The sequence below is a fragment of the Heptranchias perlo genome, chromosome 23 (genome assembly GCF_035084215.1).
Source record: "Heptranchias perlo isolate sHepPer1 chromosome 23, sHepPer1.hap1, whole genome shotgun sequence".
Taxonomy (NCBI): Eukaryota; Metazoa; Chordata; class Chondrichthyes; order Hexanchiformes; family Hexanchidae; genus Heptranchias; species Heptranchias perlo.
This window is the reverse complement of record NC_090347.1, coordinates 42452303-42478806: the sequence shown is the minus strand read 5'-3', so window position 1 is coordinate 42478806 and position 26504 is coordinate 42452303. Positions and strand designations below refer to the sequence as shown.

The 26504-nt window shown below is 47.1% G+C and overlaps 1 protein-coding gene across 1 annotated transcript in view; it reads left to right on the top strand.

The window, feature by feature from the left end:
* pkd1b (polycystic kidney disease 1b) overlaps positions 1-26504 on the top strand; it is a 146001-nt gene that overhangs the window by 14969 nt on the left and 104528 nt on the right. The window contains exons 3-8 of the mRNA XM_068004381.1: positions 1296-1507; positions 3602-3720; positions 5853-6000; positions 11485-11759; positions 20948-21709; positions 25510-25641. Of these exons, the coding sequence (XP_067860482.1) occupies positions 1296-1507; positions 3602-3720; positions 5853-6000; positions 11485-11759; positions 20948-21709; positions 25510-25641 (1648 nt within the window). The remainder of the gene's footprint in view (positions 1-1295; positions 1508-3601; positions 3721-5852; positions 6001-11484; positions 11760-20947; positions 21710-25509; positions 25642-26504) is intronic.

The following is a 26504-nucleotide window of genomic DNA, read 5'->3' as shown; positions in this document are numbered from 1 at the left end:
ATTGATGGAATATTACTCTTCCGATTACGTTGATGGATTATTACTCTTCCGATTACATTGATGGAATATTACTCTTCCTATTACATTGATGGAATTTTACTCTTCCTATTATATTGATGGAATATTACTCTTCCTATTACATTGATGGAATTTTACTCTTCCTATTATATTGATGGAATATTACTCTTCCTATTACATTGATGGAATTTTACTCTTCCTATTACATTGATGGAATATTACTCTTCCTATTACATTGATGGAATTTTACTCTTCCTATTACATTGATGGAATTTTACTCTTCCTATTATATTGATGGAATATTACTCTTCCTATTATATTGATGGAATATTACTCTTCCTATTACATTGATGGAATATTACTCTTCCTATTACATTGATGGAATTTTACTCTTCCTATTACATTGATGGAATATTACTCTTCCTATTACATTGATGGAATTTTACTCTTCCTATTATATTGATGGAATATTACTCTTCCGATTACATTGGTGGAATTTTACTCTTCCTATGACATTGATGGAATATTACTCTTCCTATTACATTGATGGAATATTACTCTTCCTATTACATTGGTGGAAGGAATATTGCCCGTTGCAGGGCTCTGTGATGTTTAGATACTGTTGTGGTTCACCTATTGTGGGTCATAGTGTGTGGCGTGATTTGCTAAACCCTCCATGCTCCCAGGCTGTGTTCTCTTCAAATTCCAGCTGCACTCATAGACGGTCAGCAATGGCTGCAATTCCATACTGTGGGCCTGTAAACACTGCTGTGCTATTCATGACTGTACAATCTACTACTGTACTATTCACTACTGTCACTGCTGTGACCAGCTAATCTCCACGGGAAAATTTGTGACCCCCATTGTTCATATCTGTCACCAGTCTTAATTTTTAAATTATTTCCTGTTCTGTCTTTTTCTGTGAATTTTGTACTCACCAAGTGAGGGATGTTAGCGCTGGGCAATAGAACACTTTGCATTAAAGGGCCCTCAGTATCAATGTTAAATACTATCCCATCAAACACTCCCAGGGCAGGTACAGCACGGGTTAGATATGGAATAAAGCTCCCTCTACACTGTCCCATCAAACACTCCCAGAGCAAGTACAGCACAGGTTAGATACAGAGTAAAGCTCCCTCTACACTGTCCCATCAAACACTCCCAGGGCAGGTACTGATTGATAATGAGGTAGTGATAACGTGGTCGTGGGAACCCGAGAACTTCCTCTCTGCTTTGTGCCGAGCTGGACTCCGCTCAGTTTGATTTCTGTGCCCCAGAGTTAACACAGCCTGGATCGGGCTGATCCGGACCAGTATTCCGGGGATGTACCACTGGGTGGATGGCAGTGATACGGATACATACAACAACTGGGCATCTCCCAAGAGGCTGAGCGGTGACTGTGTTCAGCTGCAGTTGAAGCCTAAAGGCACCTGGAAGGGGTCATCCTGCAACGATGAGAAGCATTTCATCTGTGAAAAACACCCCGGCTGTGAGTATTCAGAATCCGGACCCCCTACTGTGAGTATTCTGCACAGGACCCCCTACTGTGAGTATTCAGTATCCAGACCCCCTACTGTGAGTATTCAGTATCCGGACCCCCTACTGTGAGTATTCAGTATCCGTACCCCCTACTGTGAGTATTCAGCATGCGGACCCCCGACTGTGAGTATTCAGTATGCGGACCTCCTACTGTGAGTATTCAGTATGCGGACCCCCGACTGTGAGTATTCAGTATGCGGACCCCCTACTGTGAGTATTCAGTATGCGGACCCCCTACTATGAGTATTCAGTATGCAGACCCCCTACTGTGAGTATTCAGTATGCGGACCCCCTACTGTGAGTATTCAGTATGCGGACCCCCTACTGTGAGTATTCAGTATGCGGACCCCCGACTGTGAGTATTCAGTATGCGGACCCCCGACTGTGAGTATTCAGTATCCGGACCCCCGACTGTGAGTATTCAGTATGCGGACCCCCGACTGTGAGTATTCAGTATCCGGACCCCCGACTGTGAGTATTCAGTATGCGGACCCCCGACTGTGAGTATTCAGTATGCGGACCCCCGACTGTGAGTATTCAGTATCCGGACCCCCGACTGTGAGTATTCAGTATGCGGACCCCCGACTGTGAGTATTCAGTATCCGGGCCCCCTGACTGTGAGTATTCAGTATGCGGACCCCTGACTGTGAGTATTCAGTATGCGGACCCCTGACTGTGAGTATTCAGTATGCGGACCCCTGACTGTGAGTATTCAGTATCCGGACCCCTGACTGTGAGTGTTCAGTATCCGGACCCCCAACAGTGAGTATTCAGCACAGGACCCTCGACTGTGAGTATTCAGTACAGGATCCTTGGCTTTATCTCTTTCCCTCCCCTCTCAGCCTCCCCCTCTCTATCTCTCTCTCTCCCGCCCCTGTCTCTCTCCCTCTCTATCTCTCTCTCTCTCTCTCTCTCTCTTTCTCTCTCTATCTCTCCCTCTCTCTCTCCCCCAGCTTGTATTATAATTGAAGTGCTTACATGAACAAGAACCTTTTCCTTCACCGCTGTATATGGAGTTAACTGGACCCCTGTGTGTTGCAGCTTGGTAAGTTCCTTGGTTGGTAACTGCACCGCCTGATTGTGGTCCTGAGACACACCACCAGCAAAGTTCCAGCTTCTATCCCTGGTCTGTGATGAGTCAGCTGATCTCAGATGGACCAGCACTTTGGGTGCTGCGATTACCCTCAGTAATCCCGGGTAAAAGACCAGCCAGGGACCCCACTCTCGATCAGTGTCCGGTGACCCCGACTGTAAAGTGCATGTGGATGTTGGGTGAGGACAGGATCGGGTGTGGCCGTGATGACTCACACGGTTGAATAGCCTACTGAGCCTCCCTGTCTAGGGTAACAGAAGAAGATTAGCTACTTGGGTGAGGTACTGGCACCAGTGGAACTGTAAGCCAGGAAGGGCCAGCACTTTGAATGAGGAAGGGAAAAAAACGACAGCAGTAATGACCCACGGCCACATTTTATACCTGTGTGGTCAGTGAATTACGGGTGAAATTAGCAGCTGCGTACCATCAGCAATGTCACCCTCCCCTCACTCGGCATGTCCCCTTTTGTTGTTTCACTGTATGGCTTGTTCTAAAACCTGTCTGCTTACTCGATTTTAAAATTCTCATCCTTGTTTTCGAACCCCTCTATGGCCTCGACCCGCCCTATCTCTGGAACCTCCTCCATCCCAAAACCCTCCGAGATCTCTGCGCTCCTCCAATTCTGGCCTCTTGCGCACCCCGATTTTAATCGTTTCATCATTGGCGGCCGTGCCTTCAGCCGTTTAAGCCCTAAGTTCTTGAATTCCCACCCTAAACCTCTCCGCCTCTCTCTCCTCCTTTAAGACGCTCCTTAAAACCTACCTCTTTGACCAAGCTTTTGGTCACCTGTCCTAATATCTCCTTATGTGGCTCGGTGTCAAATTTTGTTTGATAATCGCTCCTGTGAAGCGCCTTGGGACTTTTACTACATTAAAGGTGTGTATCAATGCAAGTTGTTGTGTAGTCCACAGGAGTTGATCGATGATTGTAACTCTCCTTTTTTAAACGTAGCCCCCCTACAGAATGTGAATTACTTCCTCACCGGACTACCAACTTTCAGTGGGACCTACGCGGTGAAGAATGCCACGGTGCTGAGCGCTCCCTCCCCGCGCGGAGCAGCGACAGTCGAGGTAAAGTAACAGTCGACTCAGGCCTGCGCGCAAAGCGTTTGGGCTGCGGCGGTGAGACTCCGGCGGCCCCAGTGAGTGCTGCGATATCGAGATCAGGCCAGGGTGTGAGGTCAAGGATCGCGGCATCGCGGGGCACTTGGCAAACTCAACGGTTCTGTCATGGCCGCCGTCAGACGTCTGGGGGTCTCCAGCAACCAGACCGTGTGCATTCTGGGTACCTCTCCATGGGCGGGGTCACATGATCTCAGCTGTGTCCCGGTGAAACTGTACCTGTCCTGGGAAGGTAAAGATAAAGGACTTGCATTTATATAGCGCCTTTCATGACCACATGACGTTCCAAAGCCCTTTCCAGCCAATGAAGTACTTTTTTGAGGTGTAGTCACTGTTGTAATATAGGGAACGTGGCAGCCAATTTGTGCACAGCAAGATCCCACAATGTGAAATGATAATCGGTTTTATTGATGTTCGTTGAGGGAAAAATATTGGCCAGGACACCGGGGAGAACTCTCCTGTTCTTCTTTGAAATAGTGGTCATGGGATCTTTTACTTCCATCTGAGAGGGCAGACGGGGCCTCGGTTTAACGTCTCATCCAAAAGATGGCACCTCCGACAGTGGAGCACTCCCTCAGTACTGCACTGGAGTGTCGGCCTGGATTATGTACTTACATCTACTGAAGTGGGGCTCGAACCCACAACCTTCTGACTCAGAGAGTGCTACTACTGAGCCACGACTGACACCATACAAAACTAAAACTGGCTACTGTTGAGAACACATCTTTTTAGGAATGACTTGGAAGAGGAGTTATGTTATGAGATATGTTGTCTTATGAGGAAAGATTGAACAGGTTGGGTCTGTACTCATTGGAGTTTAGAAGAATGAGAGGAGATCTTATTGAAACATACACGATTCTGAGGGTACTCGATAGGGTAGATGCTGAGAGGGTGTTACCCCTCATGGGGGAATCTCAAACTAGGGGGCATAGTCTCAGAATAAGGGGTCACCCGTTTAAGATGGAAATGAGGAGGAATTTCTTCTCCCAGAGAGTCGTGAATCTTTGGAATTCTTTACCCCAAAAAGCTGTGGAGGCTGAGTCATTGAATACATTCAAGGCTGAGTTAGACAAATTTTTGATCAGCAAGGGAGTCAAAGGATATGGGGAAAAGGCGGGAAAGTGGAGTTGAGGTAAAAATCAGATCAGCCATGATCTCATTAAATGGCGGAGCAGGCTCGAGGGGCCAAATGGCCTACTCCTGCTCCTATCTCTTATGGTCTTATGCTCTCTTATATTGCTGAATATTGGTACAGTAACAAGTGGTTTTGTTACTGGACTAATAATCCAGAGAATGTCAGTTCAATTCCCAACATGGTAATTTGAGAATTCAAAATCAGTTTAAAAAATCTGGAAATAAAAAGCTGGTATCAGTAAAAGTGACATGAAGCTGCCGATTGTTGTAAAAACCTAAATAGTTCACTAACAGTGATATACGTCCAAGTCAGGATCGTGTGTGACCCATATGGAAAATTTGAAGAAGGTGGTGATTCCACACTTCTGCAAATTATGTCCCATTCACCCTAATTTTCCTCCCCCTTTTCTTCCCGCCTGCCCTGATGCGGTGGTTTCTATTTGATTAAAATTCCATGGGTGCTGGGGGCTCTCTGATATCCTTGTACAAATAGAATTTTTCATTTCTTTATCGGTGCCCCTCTACACTGCCCCATCAAACACCCCCAGGGCAGGTACAGCACGGGTTAGATACAGAGTAAAGCTCCCTCTACACTGTCCCATCAAACCCTCCGAGGACAGGTACAGCACGGGTTAGATACAGAGTAAAGCTCCCTCTACATTGTCCCATCAAACACTCCCAGGACAAGTACAACACAGGTTACAGAGTAAAGCTCCCTCTACACTGTCCTGGATTACTTTGTGTTGATATGTTGTGGGGGGTTACTTTGAGTTGCCCTGTGTGGGGTGGGGGTAGTGTACTTTGAGTTGCCCTGTGTGGGTGGGGGTAGTGTACTTTGAGTTGCCCTGTGTGGGGTGGGGGTAGTGTACTTTGAGTTGCCCTTGTGGGGTGGGGGTAGTGTACTTTGAGTTGTCGTGCTCATTTTCCCCCGTGCTTCTCTCCTGCAGATCATGCTGTTTCCAGGCCTGTGGATCAGTCACTCGGGCCTGGTGAGCTCGATTGAATTTGTGGTGCAGCCTTTGAAGAAAGCCACTCGGGTACGTTTCAAGATATTCAGGCCCTACTGCACCCCGAGCCTGTACCTTATCCCTCCAGGTAAGAGGCATGAGTGCTGAGAAGATACATCACTGCTAGTTGAAGAAAGTTCCGGAATTAAATCTGGAGGGTGGTTGCTGCCCCCAAAGGCCTTGTCTTGTTAATGCAGTCCCTGGGGTGAACTTTGACCCTCGACCTGTGCTAACCGAGCTAATTGGCTTCATTTGCCCCTCGGTTGGAGAAAGGAAAAGTCAGCTAAGGTTTCCATTCCTGAGGACCACTTGGCTGAGACACTGGGGAGCTGGGCCCCATCAGGGGAGCACATAATCTAGGCTGACACTCCAGTGCAGTACTAAGGGAATGCTGCACTGTTGTAGGTGCCGTCCTTCGGATGAGACATTAAACCGAGGCCCTGTCTGTCCTCTCAGGTGGATGTAAAAGATCCCACGACACTATTTGAAGAAGAGCAGGGGAGCTCTCCCAGTGTCCTGCTCAACATTTATCCCTCAACCAATATCACTTAAACTGATTATCGGGTCATTATCCCATTGCTGTTTGTGGGACCTTGCTGTGCACCAAATGGCTGCCGAGTTTCCTACATTACAACAGTGGCTGCACTTCAAAACTGCTTAATTGGCTGTAGAGCACTTTGGGAAGCCCTGAACACGTGAAAGGCTCTATATAAATACAATTCTTCCTTACTTTAATTAAATCTCAACAGAGAGATGAGGGAAAGTCACCTGTTCCGGATGGGATGCATCCTAGGTTACTGAGGGAAGTAAGGGTGGAAATTACGGAGGCTCTGGCCACAATCTTCCAACCCTCCTTAGATATGGGAGTGGTGCCAGAGGACTGGAGGATTGGAAATGTTACACCCTTGTACAAAAAAGGGGAGAGGGATAAACCCAGCAACTACAGGCCCATCAGCCTAGTGTCGGTGGTGAGGAAACTTTTAGAGACAATAATCCGGGACAAAATTAATTTGTTACTTCGAAAAATATGGGTTAATAAATGAAAGCCAGCACAGATTTGTTAAAGGCAAGTCGTGTTTGGCTAACGTGATTGAATTCTTTAATGAAGTAACGGAGAGGATTAATGAGGGTAATAAGAACATAAGAACATAAGAAAGAGGAGCAGGAGTAGGCCAATCGGCCCCTCGAGCCTGTTCCGCCATTCAATAAGATCATGGCTGATCTGATCCTAACCTCAAATCTAAATTCATGTCCAATTTCCTGCCCGCTCCCCGTAACCCCTAATTCCCTTTACTTCTAGGAAACTGTCTATTTCTGTTTTAAATTTATTTAATGATGTAGCTTCCACAGCTTCCTGGGGCAGCAAATTCCACAGACCTACTACCCTCTGAGTGAAGAAGTTTCTCCTCATCTCAGTTTTGAAAGAGCAGCCCCTTATTCTAAGATTATGCCCCCTAGTTCTAGTTTCACCCATCTTTGGGAACATCCTTACCGCATCCACCCGATCAAGCCCCTTCACAATCTTATATGTTTCAATAAAATCGCCTCTCATTCTTCTGAACTCCAATGAGTAGAGTCCCAATCTACTCAGCCTCTCCTCATATGTCCGCCCCCTCATCCCCGGGATTAATCGAGTGAACCTTCTTTGTACTGCCTCGAGAGCAAGTATGTCTTTTCTTAAGTATGGAGACCAAAATTGTATGCAGTATTCCAGGTGCGGTCTCACCAATACCTTATATAACTGCAGCAAAACCTCCCTGTTTTTATATTCTATCCCCCTAGCAATAAAAGCCAACATTCCGTTGGCCTTCTTGATCACCTGCTGCACCTGCATACTAACTTTTTGATCTTCTTGCACTAGGACCCCCAGATCCCTTTGTACTGCAGTACTTTCCAGTTTTTCGCCTTTAAGATAATAACTTGCTCTCTGATTTTTCCTGCCAAAGTGCATAACCTCACATTTTCCAATATTGTATTGCATCTGCCAAATCTCCGCCCACTCACCCAGCCTGTCTATATCCCCCTGTAAGTTTTTTATGTCCTCCTCACTCTCCACTTTCCCTCCCATCTTTGTATCATCTGCAAACTTTGATACGTTACACTCGGTCCCCTCCTCCAAATCGTTAATATAGATTGTAAAGAGTTGGGGACCCAGCACCGACCCCTGCGGAACACCACTGGCCACTGGTTGCCAGTCCGAGAATGAACCATTTATCCCAACTCTCTGCTTCCTGTTAGATAACCAATCCTCCACCCATGGCAGAATATTACCCCCAATCCAGTGATTCTTTATCTTGAGCAATAATCTTTTATGTGGCACCTTGTCGAATGCCTTCTGGAAGTCCAAATACACTACGTCCACTGGTTCCCCTTTATCCACCCTGTACATTATGTCCTCAAAGAACTCAAGCAAATTTGTCAGACATGACTTCCCCTTCGTAAAGCCATGCTGACTTTGTCCTATTAAATTATGTTTATCCAAATGTTCCGCTACTGTTTCCTTAATAATAGATTCCAAAATTTTACCCACCACAGATGTTAGGCTAACTGGTCTATAATTTCCAGCCTTCTGCCTACTACCCTTTTTAAATAAGGGTGTTACATTAGCAGTTTTCCAATCTGCTGGGACCTTTGCCGAGTCCAGAGAATTTTGGAAAATTATTACCAAAGCATCCACAATCCCTACTGCCACTTCCCTCAAGACCCTCGGATGTAAGCCATCAGGTCCAGGGGATTTATCCGCCTTGAGTCCCATTAATTTACTGAGTACCAATTCCTTAGTAATGCGGTTGATGCTGTGTATATGGACTTTCAAAAGGTGTTTGATAAAGTATCACATAATTGACTTGTTAGCAAAATTGCCGCCCATGGGATTAAAGGGGCAGTCTTTATAGATTTAAAGTGATTGGTAGAAGGATTAGAGCGGAAATGAGGAAAAATCTTTTCACCCAGAGTGTGGTGGGGGTCTGGAACTCACTGCCTGAGAGGGTGGTAGAGGCAGAAACACTCAACTTATTTTTAAAAAATACCTGGATGTGCACCTGAAGAGCCGTGACCTGCAGGGCTACGGACCACATGCGGGAAAGTGGGATTAGGCTGGGTGGCTCGTTTCTCAGCCGGCGCGGACACGATGGGCCGAATGGCCTCCTTCTGTGTTGTAAATTTTCTATGATTCAATGATCGGGGGTGGGAGAGGGGAAGATCGGGGGGGGGGGGTGGGAGAGGGGAAGATCGGCGGGGGATAGGGGAAGATGAATCAGGCATGAATCAGAGACGGTGGGCAAGCCGCCCAGGTAAGTTTAAAAATCTTTCTAATCCCTTCAGCTTTCACGTGTAAAGTGCGTTAAGTACCTCAATGAGGTACATTTGGCTCTTTAACTGTCAGCCGGCGGGACTTCCGTTTTCGGGTCGCCCACGCTCGCACAGGTGGATCCCTGGGAAACTCGGAAGCCGGGGGGTTGGAGCCGGCTTCAGATACTGAACAGGATTTGCGGATTTTCAGAGCCCCCCCCACTCCCAACGCACCCACATTTGCCTCCTAAAATCACCCCCATAGAGCATAAAAGCAAGGAAGTTACACTAAATCTTTATGAAACACTGATCAATTCGATCATGGTTGATTTGTATCTTAACTCCATTTACCCGCCTTGGTTCCCTAACCCTTTATACTCTTAGCCAACAAAAATCTCTCAATCTCAGTTTTGAAATTTTCAATTGACCCCCAGCCTCAACAGCTTTTTTGGGGGAGAGAGTTCCAGATTTCCACTCCCCTTTGTGTGAAGAAATGTTTCCTGACATCACCCCTGAACGGCCTGGCTCTAATTTTAAGGTTATGCCCCCCTTGTTCTGGACTCTCCCACCAGAGGAAATAGTTTCTCTCTATCCACCCTATCAAATCCTTTAATCATCTTAAACACTTCAATTAGATCACCCCGTAATCTTCTATATTCAAGGGAATACAAGCCTAGTCTTGCAACCTGTCCTCATAATTTAACCCTTTTAGTCCCGGTATCATTCTGCTGAATCTGCGCTGCACCCCCTCCAAAGCTGTTATATCCTTCCTGACGTGCGGTACCCAGAACAGAACACAGTACTCCAGATGGGGTCTAACCAGAGCTCTATATAAGTGCAACGCAACTTCTACTCCTTTGTAGTTATACCTGAACAACAACAACAACATTTATATAGCGCCTTTAACATAGTAAAACCTCCCAAGGCGCTTCACAGGAGCGATTATCAAACAAAATTTGACACCGAGCCACATAAGGAGATATTAGGACAGGTGACAAAAAGCTTGGTTAAAGAGGTAGGTTTTAAGGAGTGTCTGAAAGGAGGAGAGAGGTGTAGAGAGGTTTAGGGAGGGAATTCCAGATCTTTGGGCTTAGGCAGCTGAAGGCACGGCCGCCAATGATGGAGCGAAGAAAATCAGGGATGCACAAGAGGCCAGAATTAGAGGAGTGCAGAGATCTCGGAGGGTTGTAGGGCTGGAGGAGGTTGCAGAGATAGGGAGAGTACTTTGATCGAAGACTAAGGCTGGCCTTTTTTAAAAGTTACCATGATGGTAAAAGGATCATTACTGAGCCCAACGTCGTGGACTTCAGATTGCCCATTGTCATCAGATTAGGAAATCCGCTAGAGAGAGGGATGCAGTCCTGATGGTGTGTGACCCTCTCTAAGGGGACAGTAGCCCAGTGGTTATGATGTTGGACTAGCGGAGCCAGAGGTAGGTAAATTCAAATCCCACCATTGGCAAGTTATGAAATTGAATTTAATTAATTGGCTCAAGAAAAAAAATTACCATAAATGCTGTGGGGTTATTGTAAAAAAACAACTGGTTTACTAATGCCCTTCAGGGAAGGGAACCTGGTCTGGCCCACATGTGATTCTAGTCCCACACCAAATGGTTGACTCTTAATGCCCTCAGGGCAACTAGGGATGGGCAATAAATATGGCCTTGCCAGCTTTGGCCCTATCCTGAGATCAAATATTTAAAAAGCAGGTTCCGATGGCAACAGATCATGCTTTATAGGTTACTTAAAGATAAAAACTCTGCTGCTCGTATCCTAACTTGTTCCAACGCCCGTTCACCCATCACCCATCACCCCTGTGCTTGCTGACCGACATTGTCCACCAACGCCTTGCTTTTAAAATTCTCATCCTCGTGTTCAAATCCCTCTATGGCCTCGTCCATCCCTATCTGTAACCTCCTCCAGCCCCCTACAACCCTCCGAGATCTCTGCACTCCTCCAATTCTTCCTTCGTCCAACCATTGGCGGCCGTGCCTTTAGCCATCAAGGCCGTAAGCTTTAGAATTCCCTCCCCAGACCTCTCCGTCTTTCCACCTCTCTTTCCTTAAAACCTACCTCTTTGACCAAGCTTTTGGTCACCTGACCTAATGTCTCCTTATGTGGCTCGGTGTCAATTTTCGGCTCCTGCGAAGCACCTTGGGGCGTTTTACGAGGTGCAAGTAGTTGTTGTTGAAGACAGTTGTGCAGTGACTCTGTATTGTTGATGCCAGTCTCCTTAGTGGTGTCTGCGGTCGATTTTAATCCATGAATCTTCTGTTCCTCAGGCTGCAAATCCCTCCGGACCCCATTCGCCAGCTGCGACACTCAGCCTCTGTGCAATACCACCGGAGGGTGCATGAGTGGGCATCAGTGGTGCCACCTGCGGGAGGGGTGTCTGCCCATCACCAGCCCCTGCAGCACGTATGCGTTCGAGAACATCACCACCAACATCCTGCCAATTGCAAGCCCTCCCAGGTACAAAGGAACGCAGCCTTATTACTCGCAGGTGGCTGATATACCCGTAACCATCACTTCTGACCTCAACGCCATGCATATAAATGTGAGTTATAGAGTCTGGCATCCTTCTTAGTCTCATCCTTCTTAGCCTCTCCTTGATTCAAAGGAGGCATGTTGGGTACTTTACTTCTAAAGAAGAATATTGGCTTCTTGAGAGAGGTGGCTGTTGCATGAGGTCCAATGTGAGGTCCAGTTCTGGTTTCCCCTCTTTGTTTTTTAATTGCTCTCCCCTCATGGTCCAATTTACAAAGACGGCATAGCCTCTAATTTGTTTATGAATTGATTCCAATTTTTAAAGTAATTTTATCCCTTCCTTTCTCTCTCTCCCCGCCCCCACCCCCCTTCCCCCCGCTCTTGTCCCCTCTCTCCATGGAGGCACTGACTTTTTGCAGGATACCCAGTCATCGTCCAGTATCTAGCTCAATTTGCGTATCTCACCTGTGATCCCGGAACAAGTGTGGCAGTGGGCTATGTAACATTGGAGGGAATCAAAGCTGATCCGTGAGTGCAAAAGACAAGGTTGAAGCATTTGCAACCATCTTCAGCCAGAAGTGCTGAGTGGATGATCCATCTCGGCCTCCTCCCGATATCCCCACAATCACAGAAGCCAGTCTTCAGCCAATTCGATTCGCTTCACGTGATATCAAGAAACGGCTGAGTGCACTGGATACAGCAAAGGCTATGGGCCCCAACAAAATCCCAGCTGTAGTGCTGAAGACTTGTGCTCCAGAACTAGCCACGCCTCTAGCCAAGCTGTTCCAGTACAGCTACAACACTGGCATCTACCCGACAATGTGGAAAATTGCCCAGGTATGTCCTGTCCACAAAAAGCAGGTCAAATCCAATCCGGCCAGTTACCGCCCCATCAGTCTACTCTCAATCATCAGCAAAGTGATGGAAGGTGTTGTCGACAGTGCTATCAAGTGGCACTTACTCACCAATAACCTGCTCACCGATGCTCAGTTTGGGTTCCGCCAGGACCACTCAGCTCCAGACCTGATAACAGCCTTGGTCCAAACATGGACAAAAGAGCTGAATTCCAGAGGTGAGGTGAGAGTGACTGCCCTTGACATCAAGGTAGCATTTGACCAAGTGTGGCACCAAGGAGCCCTTGTAAAATTGAAGTCAATGGGAATCAGGGGGTAAGCTCTCCAGTGGCTGGAGTCATACCTAGCACAAAGGAAGATGGTAGTGGTTGTTGGAGGCCATTCATCTCAGCCCCAGGGCATTGCTGCAGGAGTTCCTCAGGGCAGTGTCCTAGGCCCAACCATCTTCAGTGTAGGGGGTGGTGGTGTGTGTCAGCTTCACCTCTGACTTCTGAGCGGTTCGAATCGCTCCCACTCCCTGGGGTTCTCGACCTTGGACTTATTTGGGGGTTGTGACAAAGTGCAGCAGACAACTGGTTTTGGTGCAAGAAACTTTGATCTTTATTCAAGAGAGAAAGTACAACACAACAATTTTAACACTCTAATAAAATGGGGAACACTTCGGTACACACGAGGGAAATTACAGTAGAAAGATACCTCACCCCTCCCAATCCCACTTTACTAGTTAAGTTGGACTCTAAAGGGCCAGAGATAATGCTCACCAAACGAATCCTTGACAGTAATTCACCCAGAGGTAAGTCAGGAATAGATCGTAGAGTGGAAACTTTGCGGATCTTCGGTTTTCTCCCGAGTTGGTTTTCTTTGGTCGCGGTGGCCCAATATTACCCGGTTGGTTGGTGGCAATATTCAGTTGGTTGTTTCGTAAGGCCCTTGTTGCCGCAAGGTGTCTGATGGTCTCTGGGGCTGTTGCTCTGGTTTCTTGTATGTTCGCCTGCTTCTAGAGCTGCTGACCTTCTCTCTGTTGCCCCCTCGCCTTGTTGAACTGTCGCCTCCCGAGCTGTTGAACAATCCTTTGCCCTTGCAGGTCTGGCTGACCGGTTCTCTCACATAGGGGTCGTTGGTTTCGCTGGAAGCTGCTCTCCTTACAGAGACAGAGACAGGCAGAACAAGAGAAGCAGAACACAAGAGCCAGCAAGAGCCAGAGAGAGAGAGAGAGGTTTCGAGTTTCCACTTCGATATCCCTCTCTCTTACAATGGTCTTCATCACTTAAAAAAAGGCACTTCATGTCTGTTTAAACAACTTACAAAGTCCTTAAGAATCTTTGATGGCTTTTGATAGTCCCTCATCAAGTTGCAATTGCTTCTCCCGATGAGTCATTGTTTTAATTCCGATTTTCTGATCACCTGGTATACAGGCTTCCTTTTGTATCCCGTCCGAGGTGTTGATCGGTTTTGCTTTAAAACAAAGACATGGCCCCATCATGTCTGGAGCAGTTGCCTCTTTCAATGGCCTTTTGAATTAGTGCTGAGTGATGACCACCTGCTGTAGGTTTTGCATTAAAACAGAGACATGTCTGAAGCAGTAATTCTCCCACATTCCACTGTGTGCGTTGTTCATTCGTCCGGTAACCTCTCACCTATCCTTCCATCTTAGGATTTTAGTCAATGGCCAAAGTTTTCCATACTCAGGGAAAAGGTGAATTCCCAGAATTCTTACAGTTGCCCCTACGAGGACGCGAGTCCCTTAAAGGACGTGGATTCCTCGAAAAGTACTTTTCCCTGGTTGATGCTTCCTGGTGCGGTGCGTGTGTGAGTCGGCCCAATATTTCATCACCCTGAAATGGTTAGAAAAGAGTCCAAAGTCCTTTTCTTTAGGGTTTTTCTCCGAGTTTTGGGGAGTCTGTGAATTTTGAGAATCTTATATCAGCTGCTTCATCAATGAATGGGGATGTTCGCTGATGATTGCACAATGTTCAGTTCCATTCGCAACCCCTCAAATAATGAAGCAGCCTGAGCCCGCATGCAGCTAGACCTGGACAACATCCAGGCTTGGGCTCATAAGTGGCAAGTAACATTCCCTCCAGACAAGTGCCAGGCAATGACCATCTCCAACAAGAGATAGTCTAACCATCTCCCCTTGACATTCAACGGCATTACCAACGCCGAATCCCCCACCATCAACATCCTGGGGGTCACCATTGACCAGAAACTGGTCCAGCCATATAAATACTGTGGCTACTAGAGCAAGTCAGAGGCTGGGTATTCTGCGGTGAGTGACTCACCTCCTGACTCCACAAGGCCTTTTCACCATCTACAAAGCACAAGTCAGGGGTGTGATGGAATACTCTCCACTTGCCTGGATGAGTACAGCTCCAACAACACTCAAGAAGCTCGAAAACATCAAAGACAAGGCAGCCCGCTTGATTGGCACCCCATCCACCACCCTAAACATTCACTCCCTTCACCACCGGCGCACAGTGGCTGCAGTGTGTACCATCCACAGGATGCGCTGCAGCAACTCGCCAAGGCTTCTTCAACAGCACCTCCCAAACCCACGACCTCTACCACCTAGAAGGACAAGAGCAGCAGGCACATGGGAACAACACCACCTGCACGTTCCCCTCCAAGTCACACACCATCCCGACTTGGAAATATATCGCCGTTCCTTCATTGTCGCTGGGTCAAAATCCTGGAACTCCCTACCAACAGCACAGTGGGAGGTCCTTCACCACATGGACTGCAGCGGTTCAAGAAAGCGGCTCACCACCACCTTCTCAAGGGAAATTAGGGATGGGCAATAAATGCTGGCCTTGCCAGCGATGCCCGCATCCCATGAACGAATAAAAAAAAATCCTGGCCTCACCAGTATTGTACCCCAGTGTTATACAGTGACAGACCTGTATCGACTAGTACTGTACCCTAGTGTTATACAGTGACAGATCTGTATCCACCAGTACTGTACCCCAATGTTAAACTGGTCAGTATACTATTGCCTGGAAGGACATAATGTAGAATGTACTGTTGGGTAGATGCAGTACAAAAATTTCACACGCCCACTGTAACCCTTTGTTTATGGACTCACGTTTAAGAACCTGATCATGTGACCGAAGCTGACAGTTCAGTTCAGTACTGAGGGAGTGTTGCATTGTTGGACTTGCCATGCTTCAGATGAGAGGTTAAACAGTGTGCCTGCTCCGTCATGTGGCACTATTCACCAAAGGGCAGGAAAGATTCCTGGTGTCATGGCTAACATTTGCTCCACAATCCATGTCACCAAAACTAACAATAAATCAGTCACCTCTCTGCTTTCTGTCTGATCTTTTACCTATATAATAGCACTCACTGCATGTCTGAGCAACATTGTACGTGAAGCACTTTGAGATGGTGCGGAGTGTTGGGATGAGATGCAGGTCCTTCTCGCACTAAAATCCTATTGCTCTCACATCCAAAGTCCACAGCTCCTTATAGGGGAGGAGCTGTAAACAGGTCCATGATAGATGGATGGTTAAAATGTGTTTTATTGGATTGAGTGCACAGGCTGAGTAAGAAAGAACATGCTTGGGTTGATATGGGGCCCTATTGCGTCCTTAGGACATCCCAAAGCTCTCCACAGCCAATCAGTTACTTGAAAGTACAGGCTTTGTGTCAGGATTGTCATAGAAATGGCAGTAAGCTGTTTGTCAGGACTGTAATATGTGGGAGTTTGTGGACAACGAGACTGTCCCAGATTGCCACATTGCAGTAAATGACTTTGAGACACCCCGACAGGTAAGAGAGAGGGAGGGCAGAGAAGGAGACACTGGTCCTATCCAACAGGTACGAGGTACTTGATACCTGTGAGGATAAGGATGGAGGCTGCAGGGAGGATGCCCAGAATGCTAACCATGGCACTGTGGAGCATGAGGTGGTCCAAGGACTGAAATAGAAAGGTTGTTTTCATAGGGGGTTCTATAATCAGGGAATAGATAGCGTCCTCTGCAGTCGTGACCGAGAGTCTAGGAGGATGTATTGCCCACTTGGCGCAAGGGTAAAGGACATCTCGGAGCAACTGGAGAGGAACTTAGAAAGGGAAGGGGAGGATCCAATTGTCATGGTCCATGTCAGCACCAATGACATAAGGAAGAACAAGGAGGAGGTCCTGCTAAGGGAATATCAGAAGTTAGGAACTAAATTAAAAAGCAGGACTTCATGGGTGATAATCTCAGGATTACTACCCGAGCCACGTGCTAATTGGCGTAGGGATAGGCAGATCAGGAAGTGAATGCGTGGCTGAAAGACTGGTGTGGGAAGGAGGGGTTCCATTTCATGGGACACTGGCACCAGTACTGGGACTGGAAGGAGCTGTACCGCTGGGTCGGGATCCACCTGAACCGGAATGGGACCAAAGTCCTGGTGGAAAGGATAAATAGAGCGATGTATAAGGCTTCAAACTAGCAAGATGGGGGAGGGAACTGGCAGCAATAACAAAAGCTTAAAGGTAAAAGAAACAGGAGGTGAGTGTAAAGGTCAGACCAAGGTAAGGAATAAAGATAACATAAACGGTCAAGGAACCAATACAGTTATAAAACAGAAGTATTAAAGGACTGTTACAAATAAAGTAAAAGGAACAACTATTAAAGATGAATTAAACTGCCTGCACAACAATGTAAACAGCGTCCAAAATAAAATGGGAAACTGAATCAATAATCGGTAACGAGGAACCAGATGTAGTCGGCATAACTGAAACATGGCTACATAAAGAACAGGATTGGCAACTAAATATTACAGGTTATAACATAATCAGAAAGGATAGGGAAGGAAGAAGGGAGGGGGTGGAGTAGCTGTAGCTGGTAAATTAAAGATAACATAGTGGCAGTAGAAAAAAGGGACAAAACTAACAGAAGGATTGAAACAGAATCCATATGGATTGAAATAAAAAATAAGAAGGGATCAATCACGCTAATAAGGACTACAGACCACCTAATAGTGGAAAGGAGATGGAGGAAGAAATATGTGATATGAGTAAATATTCATGGGAGATTTTAACTATCCCCAAATAAACTGGCAAGAAGAGGCAGGTAAAGGGGTACAGGGAATGGAGTTTTTACAATGTGTGCAGGACTCCTTTCTTACCCAATATGTAAAAAGCCCAACAAGAGAGGAAGCACTGCAGGAAATGAACCAGAACAGATAAGAGAGGTAAGCGTAAGGGAACATCGAGGCAATAGTGATCACAACATGATAAGGTTTTAGATAAAGATTGAGAAGGACCTAAGTAAGACAAAGACCAATGTAATAAATTGGAAAAAAGGCTGATTTTTCAGGGGATGAGAATGGAACTAGGGAAAATAAACTGGAAAATTTACTGATAAACAAAGAAATAGAACAGCAGTGGGAAACATTTAAAGTGGTGATCAATAGAGTCCAGAAGAAATATATCTCCTTAAAAAGCAAGAACAAACTAGCCAGTAATGATACACCATGGATGAATAAAGAAATAAAGGCAAAATTGAAACTAAAGAAAGAGGCATACACTAAGTACACAGACAATAAAGGGAATACAAAAAGGTTAGGAAAGAAGTTAAAAAAACTATTAGGAAGGCAAAGAGAAACTCTGAAATTAAATTATCAAGGAATATTAAAAAAAAGTAAAGTATTCTACAGACACATGAATAACAAAAGAAAAATCAGAATAGGGATAGGGCCATTAAGGGATACACATGATAAACTCACAGGTAATGACAGTGAAATGGCAGAAATATTAAATAATTACTTTGCCTCAGTATTTACCAGGGAGACTAACATGGTGGGCATGACATTAGAAGAAGAGATCAAAAAAAGATATTAAGACATTTAAGACAGAAAGGGGGGAGATAATTGATAAACTAATCAAACTTAGAGAGGATAAAACCCCTGGAAGAGATAGCAGGGGCACTATTACATAGATATAAAAATTCATTAGAAACGGGAATTGTGCCAGGGGACTGGCGGACAGCTAATGTGATTTCTATATTTAAAAAGCGAGATAGAACCACTCCAGGAAACTGTAGACCAATTAGCTTAACATCGGTGGTAGGAAAGATAATGGAATCCTTACTGAAAGATGTAATAGAAAAATATCTAAAAACTGAAAACATAATAAAGAATAGTCAGCACGGATTTCAAAAGGGAAGTCTTGCTTGACCAAACTTATTGAAGTAACAGAAAGGGTAGACAAAGGTAATGTAGTAGATGTAATATATTTGGATTTTCAAAAGGCCTTCGATAAGGTACCGACCGCATAGTCGACTCATGTCTAAGGTCAGAGCATGTGGAGTTAGAGGACTAGTAGTAGAATGGATAGCAAGCTGGCTACAAAACAGAAAACAGAGAGTAGAGGTTGGCACAATGTGGGAAGTGGTGTTCCACAGGGATCGGTGCTGGGACCACTGTTGTTCACCATTTACATAAACGATTTGGACTCAGGAGTCAGAAGTACAATTTCAAAATTTGTGGACGACACCAAATTGGGGGGTATAGTTAATGCCAAGGAAGACTGCGGCAAAATACAGGAAGACATTAATAAACTTGCAGAATGGATGTGTAATTGGCAAATGAATTTTAGTATAGATAAGTGTGAGGTATTACATTTTGTAAGGAAGAATAAGGGGGCCACATAATGCTTGGATAATAAGAGTCTAAATGGGGTAGAGGAGCAGAGAGACCTGGGGTACAGATACACAAATCACTAAAATCAAACCGAGCTCTGGGATTCATTTCTATAGGGATAGAATTGAAAATTGACAGGGTAGATAGCGAGAGTCTGTTTCCTCTGGCTGGCAAGTCTAGAACGAGGGGCCATAGACTCAAGCTAAGGAGTCGGCCATTTAGGACTGAGATGAAGAAAACTTTCTTCACTCAGAGGGTTGTGACTGTTTGGAATTCTCTGCCCCAGAGGGCTGTGGATGCTCAGTCGTTGAGTATATTCAAGACTGAGATTGATAGATACATGGACGCTAAGGGAATCAAGGGATGTGGGGATCGGGTGGGAAAGTGGAGTTGAGGTAGAAGATCAGCCATGAATGGCGGAGCAGGCTCGAGGGGCTGTATGACTTACTCCTGCTCCTATTTCTTATGTAAAGCTTGGAAGTTATGTTAAACTTGTGTAGAACCTTGGTTAGACCACACTTGGAGTACTGTGCACAGTTCTGGTCTCCATATTATATAAAGGATATAGAGGCACTGTAGAAGATGCAAAAAAAGATTTACTAGGATGATACCAGAACTGAGAGGTTATACCCATCAGGAAAGATTGAGAAGGCTGGGACTCTTATCTCTAGAAAAGAAAAGACTGAGGGGTGACCTGATAGAGGTTTTTAAGATTATGAAAGGATAGACGTAGAGAAGATGTTTCCACTTGAGGGGGAGACCAGAACTAGGGGCCATAAATATAAGATAGTCACTAATGTCATGTAGGCAAATGTGGCAGCTAATATGCACATAGCAAGATCCCACAAACAGCCCTACTAGAAAAATGTCATGGGATATTTCACATCCACTTAAGCAGGATGATGGGTCTCACTTTAACATCTCTTCTGAAAGGTGATACCTAGGAAGCAGAAGATGGGAAAATGAGTAGGCCTCTCGAGTCTGTTCCACCATTCTGTTAGATCATGGCTGATCTGTACCTCAACTCCATTTACCCACCTTTGCGTCATATGACTATACAGCACTCCCTCAGTGCCGCAGTCAAGTGCCTGCCTTACATGCTCAAGTCCAGAAGTGGGGCTGACTCAGAGGCTATTATTGAGCCAAGCTGACCCTTGGTAGCACTCAGAGATTGGAGCCAGTCCAGGCAACTGAACGAATGGTGCAAATGCAACTATTGCAGAACAATATTTTCTTCCTCCATGGACCACACAAAAAGCCTACTTGCCTAACATGAAATAATGGATAACAGTGTTTCTGATTGGTTTGTTACACAGTGAAATGGGTTATATATCATGTTTCTGATTAGTTTGTTGTTTGATGTAATTGACCAATCCTGTTTTTCCGATTGGTTTATCCTGTATCGAGATTAATGGTTGCTGTGTTTGATTGGTTTGTGCTGTGGTGAGATTGATGGAGGCTGTGCTTCTGATTGGTTGGTTTGTCTTGTGATGTAATTAACTGGAGCTGTGTTTCTGATTGGTTTGTCCTGTGGTAAGAGCGATTGGTCAGTTTGTCTTGTGATGTCAATAACAGTTGCTTTGTTTCTGATTGGTTGGTTTGTCCTGTGATGTCATTGACAGGTGCTATGTTTCCGAATGGTCGATATGTGCTGTGATGTCACTGACCGGTGCTGTGTTTCTGATTGGCCAGTTTGTCCTGTGATGTCACTGACCGGTGCTGTGTTTCTGATTGGCCGGTTTGTCCTGTGATGTCATTGACCGGTGCTGTGTTTCAGGTGCTGCTGACTGACCAGGATGTCCACGTGTACCCAGACGATGTCATCGGCATTCAGCACGATGCTGGCCCGGGAGCTTTGCTGCATTGCCTTCCCAGCTCCACATCACCGTGGCGACAGAGCTACATCGGCCTAGTGCGGCAGGGCTGGGCGGAGAGTTTGTTGGCAGGCTTCCAGCCCTCATGGCCGAGCCCCACATGGATCGACAGCATCGTCTGCGACGTGCGCGTCCTGTACACGGACCAGCTGCGGGCGATCGCCGTCACCCCGTCTATCAGCACCGGGCTGCACATGTACCTGGTAACCCCGGTGAATAGAGTTGGCCCAACAGTGACCGGCTGCTGCCCGCTGGACGCTCAGACGAAGATCGCCGGCTTGCAGATCATCTACCCGCGGTTGCACGGCAGCAGGATCCCAGTGCCGACCGGCAACGAGACGGTCATCGTGGTCAAGATCAATTCCGGCACCAATGCCAGCTCATGGTGGGGTCCCCCAGTCCGACGGTCAGGGGTCCATTTCGATGCCCGTTGCCCGCCTGATCTGCCGCAGTACACGCCAGCGTGCCGCAGGGAGACAGGCGACACGTGGTTCTCGCGCGTCAGCTTTACTGCCAGCCATCCCGGGGCAGAAGTCCTGAACGTCACCGTGAACAACGAAGTCAGCTCCCAGAACCTGTCGGTGGTGGTCCAGGCCTACGATGTGATCCAAGGGCTCCGGATCGTGCCCAGTCACCCCAGGCGCATGCTGGTGGATGTCTCTCAGGTACGGGCTTCTTTAAACGTTTGGAGAGCTCGCTTTGGGACTGAGCTATACAACAACAACAACTTGCATTTATATGGCGCCTTTAACATAATAAAACATTCCAAGGCGTTTCACAGGAGCGTAATCAGACAAAAATTTGATATCGAGCCACATAAAGAGATATTAGGACAGGTGACCAAAAGCTTGGTCACAGTGGTAGGTTTTAAAGAATATCTTAAAGGAGGAGAGAGAGGTAGAGAGGCGGAGAGGTTTAGGGAGGGAATTCTAGAGCTTAAGGCCTACACAGCTGAAGGCACGGCCGGCAATGATGGGAGCAAAAGAAATTGGGGATGCACAAGAGGCCAGAATTGGAGGAGCACAGAAAACTCAGAAGGTTGTAGGGCTGGAGGAGGTTACAGAGATAGGGAGGGGCGAGGCCATGGAGGGATTTGAAAACATGGATGAGAATTTTTAAATTGAGGCGTTGCTGGACCAGGAGCCAACGTAAGTGATGGGTGAACAGGACTTGGTGCGAGTTAGGATATGGGCAGCAGAGTTTTGGATGAGCTCAAGTTTACGGAGGGTGGAAGATGGGAGATCATCGGAATATGCAGGCCAGAAGGGACCGGAGTTCCATCCCCGGTTTGTTCGCTGGTCTCAGTTGGTGTGAGTATGTTACAATTGGCCTCAGGGTACCCGGACTAGGGGAGGAAAAACTCAGCAAAGGTTCCCACTGCTGATCGCTACCTCTGCTGGAAAATACACGCGAGAGGATGTCTTGTGGGGGTGGCTTGACTGTGATGTCTCAGCAGTCGAATATCCTGCAGACACGTCCAGCGTTGCACATGACAAACTGTCATTGGGCAGATGTCCCAACTGGTAGTGGAGCTGTCTCTGCATAAGGCACGGCCTTCAGGAGAGGACATTAGAGGGATGCAAATTAGAACAGGGATAGCAAGTAACGTAGTGATGCAGACATGTGTGCTATGATTCCGTGTATCCATGTGCTGCAGACATGTGTGTCTGTGATTCCCTGTATCCATGTGCTGCAGACATGTGTGTCTGTGATTCCCTGTATCCATGTGCTGCAGACGTGTGTCTGTGATTCCCTGTATCCATGTGCTGCAGACATGTGTCTGTGATTCCCTGTATCCGTTTACTGCAGACATGTGTGTCTGTGATTCCCTGTATCCATGTGCTGCAGACATGTGTCTGTGATTCCCTGTATCCATGTGTTGCACACATGTGTGTCCGTGATTCCCTGTATCCATGTGCTGCAGACGTGTGTCTGTGATTCCCTGTATCCATGTGCTGCAGACATGTGTGTCTGTGATTCCCTGTATCCATGTGTTGCACACATGTGTCTGTGATTCCCTGTATCCCTGTGCTGCAGACATGTGTGTCCGTGATTCCCTGTATCCATGTGCTGCAGACGTGTGTCTGTGATTCCCTGTATCCATGTGCTGCAGACATGTGTGTCTGTGATTCCCTGTATCCATGTGTTGCACACATGTGTGTCCGTGATTCCCTGTATCCATGTGCTGCAGACATGTGGGTCTGTGATTCCCTGTATCCATGTGTTGCACACATGTGTGTCCGTGATTCCCTGTATCCATGTGCTGCAGACATGTGTGTCTGTGATTCCCTGTATCCATGTGCTGCAGACATGTGTGTCTGTGATTCCCTGTATCCATGTGTTGCACACATGTGTGTCCGTGATTCCCTGTATCCATGTGCTGCAGACATGTGGGTCTGTGATTCCCTGTATCCATGTGTTGCACACATGTGTGTCCGTGATTCCCTGTATCCATGTGCTGCAGACATGTGTGTCTGTGATTCCCTGTATCCATGTGCTGCAGACATGTGTGTCTGTGATTCCCTGTATCCATGTGCTGCAGACGTGTGTCTGTGATTCCCTGTATCCATGTGCTGCAGACATGTGTCTGTGATTCCCTGTATCCATGTGCTGCAGACATGTGTCTGTGCTTCCCTGTATCCATGTGTTGCACACATGTGTGTCTGTGATTCCCTGTATCCATGTGCTGCAGACATGTGTGTCTGTGATTCCCTGTATCCATGTGCTGCAGACATGTGTGTCTGTGATTCCCTGTATCCATGTGCTGCAGACATGTGTGTCTGTGATTCCCTGTATCCATGTGCTGCAGACATGTGTGTCTGTGATTCCCTGTATCCATGTGCTGCAGACATGTGTGTCTGTGATTCCCTGTATCCATGTGTTGCACACGTGTGTCTGTGATTCCCTGTATCCATGTGCTGCAGACATGTGTGTCCGTGATTCCCTGTATCCATGTGCTGCAGACGTGTGTCTGTGATTCCCTGTATCCATGTGCTGCAGACATGTGTGTCTGTGATTCCCTGTATCCATGTGTTGCACACATGTGTGTCTGTGATTCCCTGTATCCATGTGCTGCAGACATGTGTGTCCGTGATTCCCTGTATCCATGTGCTGCAGACGTATGTCTGTGATTCCCTGTATCCATGTGCTGCAGACGTGTGTCTGTGATTCCCTGTATCCATGTGCTGCAGACATGTGTGTCTGTGATTCCCTGTATCCATGTGCTGCAGACATGTGTGTCTGCGATTCCCTGTATCCATGTGCTGCAGACATGTGTGTCTGTGATTCCCTGTATCCATGTGCTGCAGACATGTGTGTCTGTGATTCCCTGTATCCGTTTACTGCAGATATAAGTGTGCCTTTGATTCCCGACACGGTTTCTATTCTCGACTGTGTTGTTGGTTCAGACTCGTTGCTTCCCTGTGGGCTGGTCCAGAATCGAGACGAAACATTTCCTCAGAGTTTAGCAGGTGCTGCCCTCTAATGGGCAGGCAGTGGCCTGGGAACAGGGGCCAGGATAATCGGAACCAAAGAGGGAGCGAATTTTTTTTTAAACTGTGGAGTTGTTCCTTTTCTTAATTTCCTTCTTACTCTCCCTCCCTTGCTCCCAGGTTGTTCTCGGTCCCATTCTAGGACTCTCAGTGTTAGCAGGTGTGTGAGGAGAGAAGGCAGGATACAGAGACCCAGCGGGTGGGAGCAGTGCCCAGGGTGTTACTGAATTTAACAGACAAGAACCCTCCCAAGTTCAATACCTAGTCTGTGTTGAGTCGGCTGAATGGGGACTGCAGTTGGCCTCAGTCCCCTGGCTTAGAGAGGGGAAGAATCAGCCAAGGTCCCTCGATCACTGACTCCTGTGGGGAAAAGAAAGAAAGACTTGCATTTCTGTAGCGTCTTTCACAACCTCAGGTCGGCCCAAAGCGCTTCATAGCCATTGAAGTACTTTTGAAGTGTAGTGCAAAAAACACAGCCGCCAATTTGTGCACAGCAAGATCCCACAAACAGCAATGTAATAATCACCATTGTAGTTGAGAGATAAATGTTGGCCAGAACTCCCCTGCTCCTCAAATAGTGCCATGGGATCTTTTATATCCGCCTGAGAGGGCAGATAGAGCCTCAGTTTAATGTCTCATCTGAAAGTCAGCACCCCATTTAACTATTAGTTCAGATTTTATGCTCAAGTTCCATGAAGTGGGATTTGAACTTAGGCACTATTGGACTCAGAGACAAGAGTGTTACCCACAGCTGACGTTGTGGGAAAGTGCACCTTGGATGAGAACAGGATGGGGTTTGGCTGTGATGTCCTTCCCATGGTTGAATAGCCTACTAGGAGGACATCTTATACGGCAGCCAGCCCCCGTGGAATCAAACTCCAGTGGGGAGGGTTGGGACACAGGGAGCAGAGTGAAAATGATGACCAGAGGACTGGGTCCAGATCTCGCCCTCAGTAACAAGCCTTTCCTTCCAGGTGTTTTCAGCAGAGGTTATCCACGGAACCTCGGTTACTTACACCTGGGTGATCGACGACCTCGCCGTCTTTGCCTACACTGGACAAACCTACAGCGTGATCTTCAAACGACCGGCAACCTACAGGCTCAAGGTGAGGGTGGCGAGTGATGCTTTCCTGCTGCCGATCCAGGCGGTGAGACTGGACGGGCTCCTGTACAGTGTGAGCGAGGCCTTCACGGATCACCGGGGCCTGGTGACCTGATGTGTGCACGGTGGGGAGGGGCTGAGAAATGCTCGCATGTGGGACCTGATACAATTCAAGACTCGTACTGTCTGTACGATAGCTTTATTCCCTCCCTGCTGTCTGCCTGTCTGTGCTGGTTTTGTCTCCTCTCTCCCACCTGTCCCTCTCTCTGTGCTGGTTTTGTCTCCTCTCTCCCACCTGCCCCTCTCTCTGTGAGGGTTCCGTCTCCTCTCTCTCTGAGGGTTCCGTCTCCTCTCTCTCTGATCGTTCCGTCTCCTCTCTCTCTGATCGTTCCGTCTCCTCTCTCTCTGATCGTTCCGTCTCCGCTCTCTCTGATCGTTCCGTCTCCTCTCTCTCTGATCGTTCCGTCTCCTCTCTCTCTGATCGTTCCGTCTCCTCTCTCTCTGATCGTTCCGTCTCCTCTCTCTGTGACGGTTCCGTCTCCTCTCTCTCTGATCGTTCCGTCTCCTCTCTCTCTGATGGTTCTGTCTCCTCTCTCTCTGATCGTTCCGTCTCCTCTCTCTCTGACGGTTCTGTCTCCTCTCTCTCTGATGGTTTTGTCTCCTCTCTCTCTGACGGTTCTGTCTCCTCTCTCTCTGACGGTTCTGTCTCCTCTCTCTCTGACGGTTCTGTCTCCTCTCTCTCTGATGGTTTTGTCTCCTCTCTCTCTAACGGTTCTGTCTCCTCTCTCTCTGATGGTTCCATCTCCTCCCTCTCTGACGGTTCTGTCTCCTCTCTCTCTGATGGTTTTGTCTCCTCTCTCTCTGACG